We start from the raw sequence: 13,602 nt of genomic DNA, 5'->3' as shown, positions 1-13,602 counted from the left end.
TGTATCAAAACCCTAAACACAACACTTTCTCCCTTTCACCTCACCTCCGCCCCCACCCCTCTCGTCACCACCTCCCGCCAGCCGCCGCCCTCCTCCTCCCTCTCTTCCACCCTTTCCCTTTCACCTCTCATCACCAACACATCCGATGGTAGCAAACAAAGACCCAGAATTCAGTAACACCGCCGCCAGATAAGTGGGATGATGGCCGGAAGATCTCTTGAGTATCCGGTGAAGAAGGGTAGAGTTGGAAGTCCGATGAAGAGCTACTGGTGGCACCACCACCCATGATCATATCTCTTGAAAAAAGTTGGACAAAATATGGTTCTTTATGGTTTTTTTTTTTGGAAGGAATGGTTCTTTATGGTTAGTGGGAAAAGAGAAAAAGTCGAATGACAGATGGGGAAAAGTTGAATGACAGATGGGTTCTTTATGACAAAATATGGTTCTTTATGGTTGAGGGGTAAAAATGTAATTTTACACCGTCATTCAGATGTGCAACCAGACAGCACTTTACTGGTTCAGCACTTACTGGTTCAGAGCCTCTTACCCATTCAGACCTCTTATTCATTCAGCACTTATTGATTCAGATGTTGCCAAACAGCCCCTAGGTGTCATTAACTTGCCATCCCCATACTTTCAAGTAAATAGGGGTGAGCAAACCTTAATCATAATCCATCGTTAACTGACCACCGAATTTAACCGATATAACCAATGATTATGGCTAAGGTTTTGTGATTAACCACAAAATCGATTATGGTTATTGTTAAGGGTGTCCAAGAACCGAACCTTTTACCGGCTCTATTTACCTCAAATCATCTTACATTAGTAGCTTCAAGCCTAGAATGGCAACTTCAAACATAGAACACAGTTTCAAACCTGTTCAAAATGACAGCTTCAAACCTGGAACACAACACAAAACAAAACAAAACAAAACCAAACCAAACCGAACCATAACCGAGCTTTCATAATTGATCAACCCAATATATATATGATACATAAACAAATACCCGACTCACTGCAATAAATTTGTACAGGTTTCTAATACATTATTGCTCTACGATTTGCTATTTACGTTAATAGGATAAAAGCAATAACTACAAAAGGTAAAACATGTCTTGTAAAGCCATAACCAAACAAATATATTACGATATACAACTTTTAAAGCAACACGTACAGCTTCTCAACGCATCCATCGCTCAAGATTTGACTGTTTTGCTCGGGTAAACTTGAGTTGCGAATCACACTTGGGGGCAAACTTGTAGTTTATTGTTAAGAAAATAGATATGTAATGCATTAGTGAGTTGTACTTCTCGTAGGTAAAGTTGTGAGGTTGTTGTTCTAGATTTTACTCTTCAGAAGATTGAAGCCGCACATGCGGGCAAATCCTGTCGGGTTCGCCTTTTGTCCATAAATGTCTAAGGTCGCCTCGTTTTGTTCCTAACGTTATAAACGTACCTGCAAATATGGCATTAACCACAATTTATTATAAATTATACAATCATATCAAACATAGAGAAAAATTAACATACAAGACCACCATATCATGCAAAGCGTACGCGAGCATCTCAACCGCACATCAGACCCACCCTAGGCCTTCAATTGAACGTGATGGCACTATAGTAATTAACTTGACATAATTACGCACGTTATTTGCATAATTACGCATGTGTTGGGCTAAACCCTAACTACGCACGTTATAATGCATAATTACACACGTTTAAACCAGAACCCACATGCCACCAAACATGAAAATTCCGCATGTTAAACTCAAAATTACGCATGGGTTGTTTCAACCCTAGTTACGCATGCTATATGCATAATTACGCACGTTATCGGGTGGGTGTCAAAAAAAAGAATGGCACGCTTCTCAATCTCTTGCTCGCGTATCTTCGCACGATAAGGTACTATTGTATTCTACACTTTCTCATCAAACATAATACTTGTATTTAGAAAGAACCTACCCAATGTAAAAGGAACGATGTAAAGCAACGCTGGTTGACCATGTCCATCCATCAAGTTCAAAGCTACATATGTAATAAGCAGACCTGCATTTTATATAAAGAGTGATTAATTTTTACAGCCGTAATGCAAATAAACCACATGCATAAGCGTTTTCTTACCCAATCCGTAAGCAATCATTGTCCATAAGAAATATCCCTCTCGAAGGCTCTTGTTGGACAACCAATCATACCTGTTAAAAAAATATGATGTTAAACTTGATGAACTATACCATCTGTTTTGACCCATTATTGAACCCGCCCCTTTCGCCACCTATAGGTCGATCACTATTATTACTTACTAAAAACACAACCCTTAGCTACAGTAGACAAGGGTTTTGTCTTTTAGTGGATTTCTAATTACACCCACTGCTCTTTACTATATTTACTATGCAACCCCTCAACTTTAACGTTCCTAATATACATGTTTAGCCCCTCTACTTTAATAAAGTTTTTCCCTTCGTAAATTAACTTTGCTTACATACATATTTAAACCCTCTACTTTCACTTTGCTAATATACATGTTTAGTCCCTCTACTTTTACTCCTTTTTGTATTTTGCCTTCTAGTGTTTTTCCCTCGCTAACGTGACGAACCAACCCGACTCCAACCGAACCATATCGTTACCGGAATTCGTACTATCAGAACCGGTGGCGGTATATATATATTTTTTGTGTTTTTACTGTTTCGTCTTCTAGTGATTTTCCGAATACGTACGTTAACGTTTTGATGTTCTTTTCCCCATGGTTTTACATTGTCTCTTTCTGTTGCTACACCGAGCGTCAGTATTGTACTGATAATCAAACTCCAACCACAGTGAGCGGAGTACAATTTCTAGTTTGGATGAAAAAAGAGAGCGTTCAAACCTTAGAGAAAATGCTACTAATAATCCTGGTAAAATTATATCACCAAAACCGATGATACTGTAGCCACCCCAAGGATCAAACATCCTTGGAATTTTTAGTAGCATGGGAATACCGTCTTCTCCGCTCTTATCACCACGTGCCACCTGTATTGATAATAAAAAAAAGTGACGTTTGCGTGATAAGTAAAACGAATAAATTTTGTAATTTAAAATAATATTTACCCACCATTATCATCACACTTTCATGGAACATCCGTTTGGAAATAAACACCCAGAAAATGTCGTACAAGAACGCACAACTCAGGAGAACTGTTCCCACCTAAGACGATCAAATAAAATAAAAACTGAATAGCAGAAGGTTAAGTTAATTCTGTGACTGTTAGGTTATCATATTCAGGTTACATGAGTAAATAAAACGATGGGAGATTTAAGGTTTAAAAAGTTCATACTTATGTGAAGATTTTGTATGTTTTTTTTAAGAAGTCTTGGATCGACTATTCCATAAGAGTAAATTGCTATTTTGGCCCCTGTGGTTTAGCCAGTTTAACCCTTTCAGCCCAAAAATGAATCTTTTGACATATCAGACCCTGAGGTTGTATTTTGTAATGGTTTTGGCCCCTCACACTAACTCCGTTAATTTTTTTAGTCAAGTGTAAGCGTATTTTGGTCCTTTTACATCTTAGGGGCCATTTATGTAAATTACAAAGTTCTTAAATACTAAAAGAACTTGGTAATTTACATAAACAGCCCCTAAGGTATAAAAGGACCAACATACCCTTACACTTAACTGAAAAGAAAGGGTTAAAAAGTTAGTGATAGGGGAAAAAACCATTACAAAATGTAACCTCAGGATCTGATATGTCAAAACAAAATATTCCTTTTTAGGCTGAAAGGGTTAAACTGGCTAAACCGCAGGGGCCAAAATAGTAATTTACTCATTGGATAATGAAAATCCAATAAAAGTAACTGAAGCGAAAAAAATCGAGATATTAAATAAGTATGTTATTCAGCATTTGACTACTAGAATCCAACTGAAATGAACCATGATTACCTTAAGATTAGGCACTTGAATTATCTGGATTACTGTGATTATCAATGCAACACCCTGATTTACCATAGAAAACAAAAGGTTAAAATTTATAGAGTGCCGTTATTTCATCTCGTCCAACTCAAAACCGATTATAAATTGAATCTTACAAGTATATCTTGGCCGATCCAAGCAAAGTGGTGCCGGCGGTAAACAGCCCATAAAACAGCACATAACACGCAAAATGGAGAAACCCCAAGTGTCAGATACGACACACCTCCTAAAAACGGGACCTTGATAAATGATTTTGCAACATTTTCAAACGATCTGAAACTACATTTATTGAAATTATTAGTTGAGGACTAATATATAAATTGTATTCTGATCTATCGCTAATATGTGATACATATATACCATGCTAATAAAGCAACCAAGCACGTTTGCAGACCCTGAGAAAGAGAAAAAGAAAAAGAAAAAGGAAAAAGAGCTCACTTAATTCATTAAAGGCAATCAAATCAAAGAAAATACTTTATTTTCTTATGTGGATGATTACATACCTCGGCCCCACCTATGGCGAATAGGACAACCAAAACCTCGATGAACACGTATGACATTTTTTTGTAAAGCAAAACTAAGAAACATGATGCAACCACAATAAACACAATCGCTGATGTGGTGGTGATCTCAACGACACCACTGGAGTAAGAAGCCTCCGTACTCAGATATTCATCAGAAGCATCCTGTGAATTTCAATATTAATCAATAATTTACAATTTACTCTTATGAACTTAAGGAATGATAAATAGATGTATGAAATAAAATACACTTTTAGCTATCTTATATATTTAACCATTAGACCCACCGAAAAAATATAACCCAAATCAACCCGTTCACAAGTAAAATGGGTCGAAATCGCTACCTTTAAAAGTTTGTCCTGCTCAATAGCTGCTTCTCTGGCACTCCAAGCAGACCAGTAAGACGCACACAGAATGGTACCAACAGCCATAAGCCATAAAAACACCTCAGCAACATCAACCAATGGGCGTTTTGGAGAGTATAGCTGCACAGAAACTGTGGGAAAACATGGGAATTTCCAATTAATTCAAGGTTCGTTCTTCTTAAATCTTAATTAATAATTTCAATAAAGCGTTCAGTGAACCGTGCCATTTATTTTTTCCTGGAGAGACTGTTTCAAACTTTCACCGGCATCTTGTGGAAGCATGACTACAGGGATGCCAATATTAACGTCGGGTTCATCTGCTTCACACACCATCTTGAATAGTTCTGTAAAAAAATAAAGATTATTATATTTGTATAACCATCATAATAACCTAAAGTGGCAAAGTACAGAGCGGGGAGCTCATGTCGGGTAACGGGTCAAAACAGGTTTGAATCAAAAAACAGTTAAAACTTGTGTTCTATGTTAAAACAGACCACTTGACCCTTTTCCTTATAGGCTAGTATATATATTGGATCTATGTGACCCGTTTCAGATACAAAACATAGGGGAAGGTTAATGTACAATAGCCCCTTAACATGCGAAGGGTAGGCGGCTTAATTACGCATGTTGATTTGTAAATCACACACGTTATAAAACTCAAACCCTAATCACGCATGAACAAAATGCAAAAATCAAGCATGAGAAACCCCTAATTACGCATGTGGTCACACAATTCACGCATGAGTAAAACCTAATTACGCATGTTATATGCATAACTACACACGTTATTTGGCGGTCACGTATGCTTCACACGTTAAGGGACTTTTGTATTTTAAACTTTCTCACAAAACATACGTTAATAATGTACCTGTGCGATTATTAATAATAAGGATTGCTGAAGCACCAGCAGCCTCAGCGACATTTGCCTTGGTTGTAAAACTACAGTTCCCTCGATGCACAAGGATAATTTCACCCGTAAGCTACATATAAATGCAGTAGTCATTAAACTGTTTCCAAAAGATGGTAAAACATATAAACAAAAAAAAAAAAGAGTAAACCTTATTTTTAGGTGTTGTACAACAATCAGGAGGGTCTGCAAGAGCAATCCTGTCTTTATGAGCATCCTTCTCCTTCGATTCCAAAGTGAGACCAAACCGCGCACCAACACCTACGAATTCAGCTTCTTCTCGATCATTAATCCATGTTTGAACTTTTACCTGTTACATAATAAAACAATGCAAGTTCTATCAAAAGCTTTAATAACTTGATAAAGAAGTTCTAACAAGTCAGGGCTTGAATCAAATTCTATACCTACAAGAAATAATCATGTCAACATTTTGCAAAACATAACTATATGTCATTAATTCACTATGTTTATATTTTAAACAAATATGTACATCAAACTGACCATTAATTCACATATTGTTTCAATTCAGGTATAAAAATTCAGCTTAAATAATCTATGATTTTCAAGTATTTCCAAAATTCCAATCCTGTCAACTATGTCAGTATAATCAGACTAATTGAATTAGACCATTAACAGATCAATTCTATACTATCATATTTCACAAAATTCTGTACCTACAAGTAATAATCATGTTAACATTTTGCAAAATATAACTATATGTGAATATTTAAAACAAACATGTACACCAAACTAACAACTATTTCGCATATTATTTCAGCTGCAAAATTTCAGCTTAAATAACCTAAAATTTCAAATATTTCCAGAATTCCAGTCCTGCCAATTATGTCTGTAAAATCATACTAATTATATTACACTATTAGCAGATCAGTTCTGTAAATCATGTTATCTTCTAGTATCAATTAACTTCTAATTTCTAATAAATAAATAATAACATTTTGCAAAACATAACCATATGTCTATATTTTAAACAAACATGTACACCAAACTAACATTAATTTCAGCCACAAAATTTCAGCTCAAATAATCTACAAAATATCTCGGTATAATCAGACTAACTAAATTACACTATTATCAGATCAATTCAGCACTATCATGTCATATTCTGGTATCAATTAATTAACAAATTCTAATAATCTAATAATACGCCCCAATCATAATATCACAAAAACCTAAAAACCCTAAAACGAGGTTCTGAACTTCGGAACAAGTTATCGAGTAAAAACGATCAAATTAAGAATTACCAGAACGAAATTGTTGTCACATCCAGGTCTAGTAGGGGCTTTATCATCACGGTGAACTATATCGCCGGCGCGTGCAGGATAATCGCCGGAAATTAGTAAAATTAGAGCGACTGTAAGTAGAGTTGTGGTGAGTTTAGATGATTCGGCCATTAATGGATGTTGAATCAGAGTGATTGAAGAGGTTTGATGATGAGAATTGGGGGTTTTGGTTTGTTACGAAACGATGACGACGACTACGATGAGTCGGCACGAAATGGCAAACATGTGTGCGTGTAAAAAGCGCGTGAAAACGTCATTTGCTGCTTTTGTTTGTTATTATTGTTAGAGTAAATTACAAAATCTTTTATGGTTGCCGCGTTTTACTTTACCTTTAAAAGTGACTGGTTTTAAATTTAATGTTAAAAAAATTTAGGGTATAGGGTATAGTCTTTGGTGAGTCATGCAGGGAGGGGTAGTCACCGCTCGGTGACCATACCCTGGTGTTGATCTATTTCGGTGAGTAGGAGAGAGGTGACCAAAATTGGTGTGTAGTCACCGAATGTGATTGAGAGAGAGTGATTAAGAAAATGGTGGGTCCCAACCCCTTTTAACCAATCACAATTTTTTTATTTTTTAACCTACTCAAACACTAGAATGATTGACCATACCCCCTGATTGAGTGCAAAATGTGGAGTGGAATTGAGAGTTGACATGGCATAATATTATTGGGTAAGATTTCACTCAAACACCCTAGGGTGATTGACTACACCCTCCACCCTTATAGGTTATGTCCTTTAGGCAAATTCAATTAGAATTTTCTGTTAAGTTATGTTACATGCATTGCATACGAGAATAGAACAGTCATTTCTCATCCCCACTTGTATTTCCCCATTTTAACCCCTCACATATCTTATCCATCTTCATCCACCCACACATCATATCAAGCACACCGATCCATCTTAATTCACCCCTTTTCATCCTGCAGACATATATTCACAACAACGATAAAATGGGCATGATCGTGATGGAGGGTATGATGGAAAAGGGTGTGTTAGATGATATTATTAAAAGATTGTTGGATGGTAAAGGTGGGAAACAAGTGCACTTATCGGAATCGGAGATCCGGCGGCTTTGCCTCGTCGACGCTAGACGGATTTTTATGTCTCAGCCTAATCTGCTTCAGCTTTGTGCGCCCATCGGGATTTGGGGGTTTGATTTTGTTTTTTTTTATGTTTTTGTTTTGATTTGATTTGATTTGGGGTTTGTTTCATTGTGAATAAGCTATTATGATATATGATGAATTGGTGTGTTGATTGGTGAATTGGGTATTTGGGTTGTGTTTGTTTATGTTTATGTTTATGTTATGTTATCAGGGTTTTAAAAGGGGGGAAACACAAGTGGGGAGGGGAAATGACAGTTCTATCCTCGCGTGCAATGCACGTGACATAACTTAACAGAAAATTCTAACTGGGTTTGCCCTAAAGGACATAACGTGTAAGATTTTTTAACATTAAGTCCAAAACTAGTCAATTTTGAAGTTAAAGGACATCGCCTGAAATTTGAGACAAACACAAAGGACAAAACTTGTAATGTACTCTTATTAGTATTTTGTTTATTTGGAAACAACGCAAGGGGACGGGTACCTTCGATAACACGAGCGTCGGTACTTGCCATTTTGTCGAGTTCATGGAGGGGAGGAGAGATGTCAACAAATGGTTGGTAGGGTGGAGGGTTCGACGGGAACGACTTGTCCACTCTTATATCTTTTTTTAACTGCAAGGAGATATATTTTCCATCCACAAATATCGTAATGATTTTAGAGAATATGAGCTCGTTTCTCGCTTTTCAGATGCACCAACATGTCGTCATAATAATACCTTGTAGGGCTTTATTATTTACTCGACCCATCTTCATATTCTTATGAACCAAAAGCAAATCCCGAACTGAAAACGCAAAGATAGGTGGTGCTCCATTCCAATTGCTAATAAATTGCCATGTAACCAAATATAAGTGACATAAAGTGAATAAATGCTCACTTGTTTCCTTGTAATCACCACAAAATTTACACACCACAAATCCCACATTAATGTTCCTTCTAGTCAACGCCAAAAAGGGTTGTGTTTCGGTTCATTTCTGCTTTCCAAACTAAGATATTAACTTTTTTCGTAACCCAACCATTCCATTCCATAACAAAAAAAATCGCATATAATAGAGTGAGAAGCCATAAAACATCATGATGTTAGTCATAAAACACACTCAAACCCACACATATAACAGGGTGAAGATTACCAAAACACCATATTCGAACTCCTAACAATCCATAAAAACTTCAAACACAACATCCTACAACTATCAATATAATAACACCACAATGATACTCAAAATAAAACACTATAATGTCAGTCATTTAATAATCAGAAGCTTATCATCCAAAAAAATTAAACCCACTGATAACAGCGTTGATTCGTTGTCGAAAGTCCGATGTTAGACGTATTTAAATTTGTGTGTTTTACTGCAATATGAGTTTCGAATGATCTACTTTGACGTGATTTGTGTTTTGCAGATCTTATGGAGTTTAAGGAACAATTCGAAAGCTTTACGGAACATCGGGGTACGACTAGCAAAATTTGATTGAATGTCGAGGGTCTGGTCAAAGATACTTTATAATAGCCAAATTACTCCCCAAACAGATAATAAGTGGCAGTCAGGGCGTTGAACCACGAAGAGTTTGTGGTCTGTGTCAGGATTCGGATGATTATTGATTTTTGGCACATATTATGAAGCTTGCTATTTTTATAATAGTTGTTTGTTTAATTGGTCTGAAAGGATGTCGGAGTTAACCAACAAATTACTACTAACTATGAAAACGATTGTTTAATTATGAAAACAAAAACTTGATTACTTGATTGAAACGATAGTTTGGAACAAGGTTTACACCTGGTTCGATAATCGCAAGACCTAGAGTTCCTACACATTTTAGACTTAATTTAGTTGCATTTGATTATTAACGGGTTTAGTGTTAAGAGGCTTAGGTGCCGATAGTTATCAACGTTACAGAGAACGAACAAAAATGCACTTCGTTACCTAGAACATGTAAACCCTGGTTTATAATAAATTATAGTTTCTTGGATCCATTTCACAAAGTCAAATTTAATAATTCGCTCAGCAATTTATGAATTCGTAACAAATGCAAAACAATTAATATAAACTTCAAATATTTCACACAACTAGTCACAAATTAAAATCATAAACAATTGTTAAAACCCTAGAATCTTGCAAAACTCCACACCAGGGTGAAACCCTAGGAGATTAGTCGCTCATGGTATGTGATGCTTGATCACCGGATGATGAACACAACGAACGACCCATTGAATCCTTGATCTTAAAAGAATGATTGATGGAGTGGTTAGAGTTTTGGTGATGTGTTCCAAACAACTTGGAATAAGGGTTATGATGATGGATGATAATGATTGATGATAGGAAGATGGATATGGATGGGTCAATTGATGTGTCTTGATGGATGATGATCAAGAGAGTCTGTGTTTCAATTTTTGGCTCCTAGTATGAAGTGTACCCCAAAATCTACGTTCAAAAACAATAATAAAACCCCAAAACTCGTCAAAATGGTCAAACACAACTCCAAAACGCGAGAAATTCCAACGCCGCGTCGACGAAGCGGCTATCAGTGCTTTCGCGTATGTTGACTATTTACGTGGGTTTCAGCTAACACAGCAAGCATCAGCGACAACCAAAGGTCGCGTCACCGACGCGGCTAGCAGATTTCGTTGCTCGTTTTCTTTGTTTTTTGCACTCAGTTGGTCCTAGTCGCACCCCGATGCTTCGTAAAACTTCCAATTGTTCTTTAAACTCGATGAGACCTGCAAAACACAAATCACATCAAAGTAGATCATTCGAAAACTCACATTCGCGTAAAAACACAAATTTAAATACGTATAACACCGGACTTTCGACCACATATCAAGCGTGAAGATTATTAAAACACCATATTCGAACCATAACAGTCCATAAGTTATTCTAATATAGAGGTCCACATCGGTTATTACAATTTTTAGACAAAATACAATTTGTAGCCAAACCCGCCCTATATTGTATTATAATAAATATAAAGGGGATAATAAGGCATAATTATAAAATTTCATGTAGTTACAATTTTAAACATATTGTTGACTTTAAAACTAACTTCCCATAACTTTTAAACGGGCATAGTTTTTAATGCATTAATACTTTTTTAATACACAATAAAAATGAACATTTTATCATCTTTAATCTGAGTGCGATATTGCTACAATTTTTTTTAACATAAAAAAAATTAACATGTCACATGATTATCAGTGTCTATATTCCTCGCCGCATCATGCGAACACCCCTTTGGTTTTACTAATATAAATTCGCATCATACATCTATTAAAAGTTTTCAGGTTTAGTTATTAAAAAGTAATAAGTACTTTAAATATAAGAGGTTTAGTTATTAAAAGATAATAACTACTTTAAATATAAGAAGTTGAAATCGAGAAAAGATAAAAGGTATTTCCACGTTTACGTTGTTTTTTTAACGACTAGGTAAATTTATTAATGATTCACAAGACTAGCAAGGTGCTAGGTAGTGATAATATTATACAAATAAAAGTTGAAAGTATGCTAATCTCTCTAATCTAGTTGTTGAAATTTTGCTCTATTGTTAATCCACACATAATAACTCGTCTTTATATCTTCCACAATCTTTTCCGAGTTCTTCTTATGATCATTGAAGATCTTTGACGAGGTATGACCCGGACCGGCTAACCCGACCCCGTCATTACCTATTACTTTATTATAAATAATTAATCATATTCACGTTTATTCTAGAATGTTCCATTCTGCATGGATAAACCAAGTAACCGAATCTCCAATATTTTGGGAAGATCATGCAAATCCCTAACTCACCGGATTATCTCCTAACTTACGGGAAACCCTAATCGTAAACTATAAATAGAGGTAAACATCAAAGGTATGAACATTCTGCTCTTACCAACTCTCTCTCTCTCTCTCTCTACATACTTTCTTACTCCCAAATACTGAGACTTATTCTCATGTTGGAGGGTGGTTACAGGAATAACCTCATTCCTGTAACGAGTCCTAACGGTGTTCTGTTTTGCAGCCAGAGCTGTTCGGATCGCCAAGAGTTGAAGTATTCGCCGGAGCCTTACCGTTCAGGTTAGTGTTTCTTCAATCTTAGTTACTCCAACTGGTCGTAACTAAGTAACCCGATTTTCTACATAACCTGAAAACCTGGAGATTGGTCCCTCTTCTCACAATTGTTTACAATCATAGTTTACATTTGTTTTCATAATTATTCGCACAACTGCAAAAAAGCAATTAGTTTAGAAATAGATGATCATTAAGACAACGACCTTTCATACTTTCCACTAATTCCCTATGGATTCGACACCCTACTTGCCATTTAATAGTAAAAGGTGAACAAGACACTTTTTAATTATATTTTTGACCGACCTTACGACATCGATCAATAGGCGAGGCGGTCGCCTCAATGGTAGCACTCTTCTTCCCGGTTATCTTTATACGGGATGTTTTCTTGGTCCCTCTAAGGGACGCTTCACTCCCACCCCTGGGGGGAGGACTAACAAGCTGGGCAGAGGAATCCGCTGTGATAGCGGGAAGGAGGAAATTCTCAATATGAATTTTCAGCACACTAGCTTCCTGCTCCCCAACCACGCGATCAGCGGACCTCAAAGCAGCATTCTGGGAAGGTCCACAAAGTCAAACAAAGACCAATCACCTGTTTTCACCCCAAATAATCAACACATCAGAATAAACATCACTTGTAGATGTGCTAACAGCGAACTGGCACTTACCATTATCAAACCTCTGAAAGGATGGGTATAATCGGCTATCACGCCACAGCAAACTCATTCCAACTAGCACGAGTGCACCCCCAGGAATCACCTGACACTCGGAGGGGTGCTGACTAAGCCTCTTGAACAAGGCATTCTCTATGTATGCATCGGCAGGAGGACTGTCATCATTAAAGTTCTCCTTAGGAGCCATCTCTCGCTAGTGCATTTCCCCGGGGATGACGCCAACATCTATATAGAAGAACTTTTTATTCCAATCTTTATCCCTGGAGCTTGAAGGAACACTCCTCAGGAAAGAAACGCGATATCCCGTCGATCGAAGGTGAAAAACGGGGATTTCCAAACAAGAATGAAAAAGGCCCTAAAAACCAAGATCTCAGGGATATAACCCAACCCTAAGCAGGCAAACTCAAAGTGACGGAGCTTCACCAATCCAAGGGGATGCTCCTGGGAGATGTGAATCTGATATTCGTCAAGAACGGACTTACAGAACTTGGTAATGGGAAGCCGGAAATTGCAAAATTTGAAAAAATCACTAAACAGAGTGATTTTCCCCCGCTTCAAGGAAAACGCCGTGTCTTTCTCCGACGGCAACACCGGATGCCACTCCGGCTTGATATCATATTCTTGAAGAAGGTTATTGAATGATATCGTCCCCCACTTGCAGTAAAGAACATCCGAACTCGATTCTGCTTTGGAGGATTCGCTGATTTTTGGAGACATTGCACACAATCAAAAAATTGAAGGTGGTGA

The 13,602-nt window shown here is 36.9% G+C and overlaps 1 protein-coding gene across 1 annotated transcript; it reads right to left on the bottom strand.

Annotated features, from left to right (window-relative positions):
• Positions 1 to 946: 946 nt before the first annotated feature.
• On the bottom strand, positions 947 to 7,311 carry LOC110864777 (signal peptide peptidase-like 4). The gene is made up of 14 exons (XM_022113920.2): positions 6,998 to 7,311; positions 5,887 to 6,045; positions 5,697 to 5,808; positions 5,053 to 5,172; positions 4,808 to 4,959; positions 4,446 to 4,628; positions 4,303 to 4,337; positions 4,059 to 4,221; positions 3,913 to 3,966; positions 3,088 to 3,180; positions 2,863 to 3,005; positions 2,121 to 2,191; positions 1,962 to 2,045; positions 947 to 1,455 (listed from the first exon to the last, which is right to left on the bottom strand). Exons 1-14 carry the CDS (start codon positions 7,145 to 7,147, stop codon positions 1,346 to 1,348), a joined length of 1,629 nt encoding a protein of 542 aa, XP_021969612.1. The 5' UTR covers positions 7,148 to 7,311; the 3' UTR covers positions 947 to 1,345.
• Between the last annotated feature and the right edge of the window lie 6,291 nt (positions 7,312 to 13,602).

The sequence above is a fragment of the Helianthus annuus genome, chromosome 6 (assembly GCF_002127325.2).
Source record: "Helianthus annuus cultivar XRQ/B chromosome 6, HanXRQr2.0-SUNRISE, whole genome shotgun sequence".
NCBI classification, from domain to species: domain Eukaryota; kingdom Viridiplantae; phylum Streptophyta; class Magnoliopsida; order Asterales; family Asteraceae; genus Helianthus; species Helianthus annuus.
The sequence above is the reverse complement of the archived record's forward strand: the minus strand, read 5'-3'. Positions and strand labels throughout refer to the sequence as shown.

Coding starts and splice junctions, on each gene's coding strand:
- LOC110864777 (XM_022113920.2), bottom strand. CDS start 7,147: ATGGCCGAATCATCTAAACTCACCACAACTCTACTTACAGTCGCTCTA. Junction 4,960..5,052: donor TCTCCAGGAAAAAATAAATG/GCACGGTTCACT, acceptor GTTTTCCCACAG/TTTCTGTGCAGCTATACTCT. Junction 3,181..3,912: donor TTCAAGTGCCTAATCTTAAG/GTAATCATGGTT, acceptor TGATCGTCTTAG/GTGGGAACAGTTCTCCTGAG.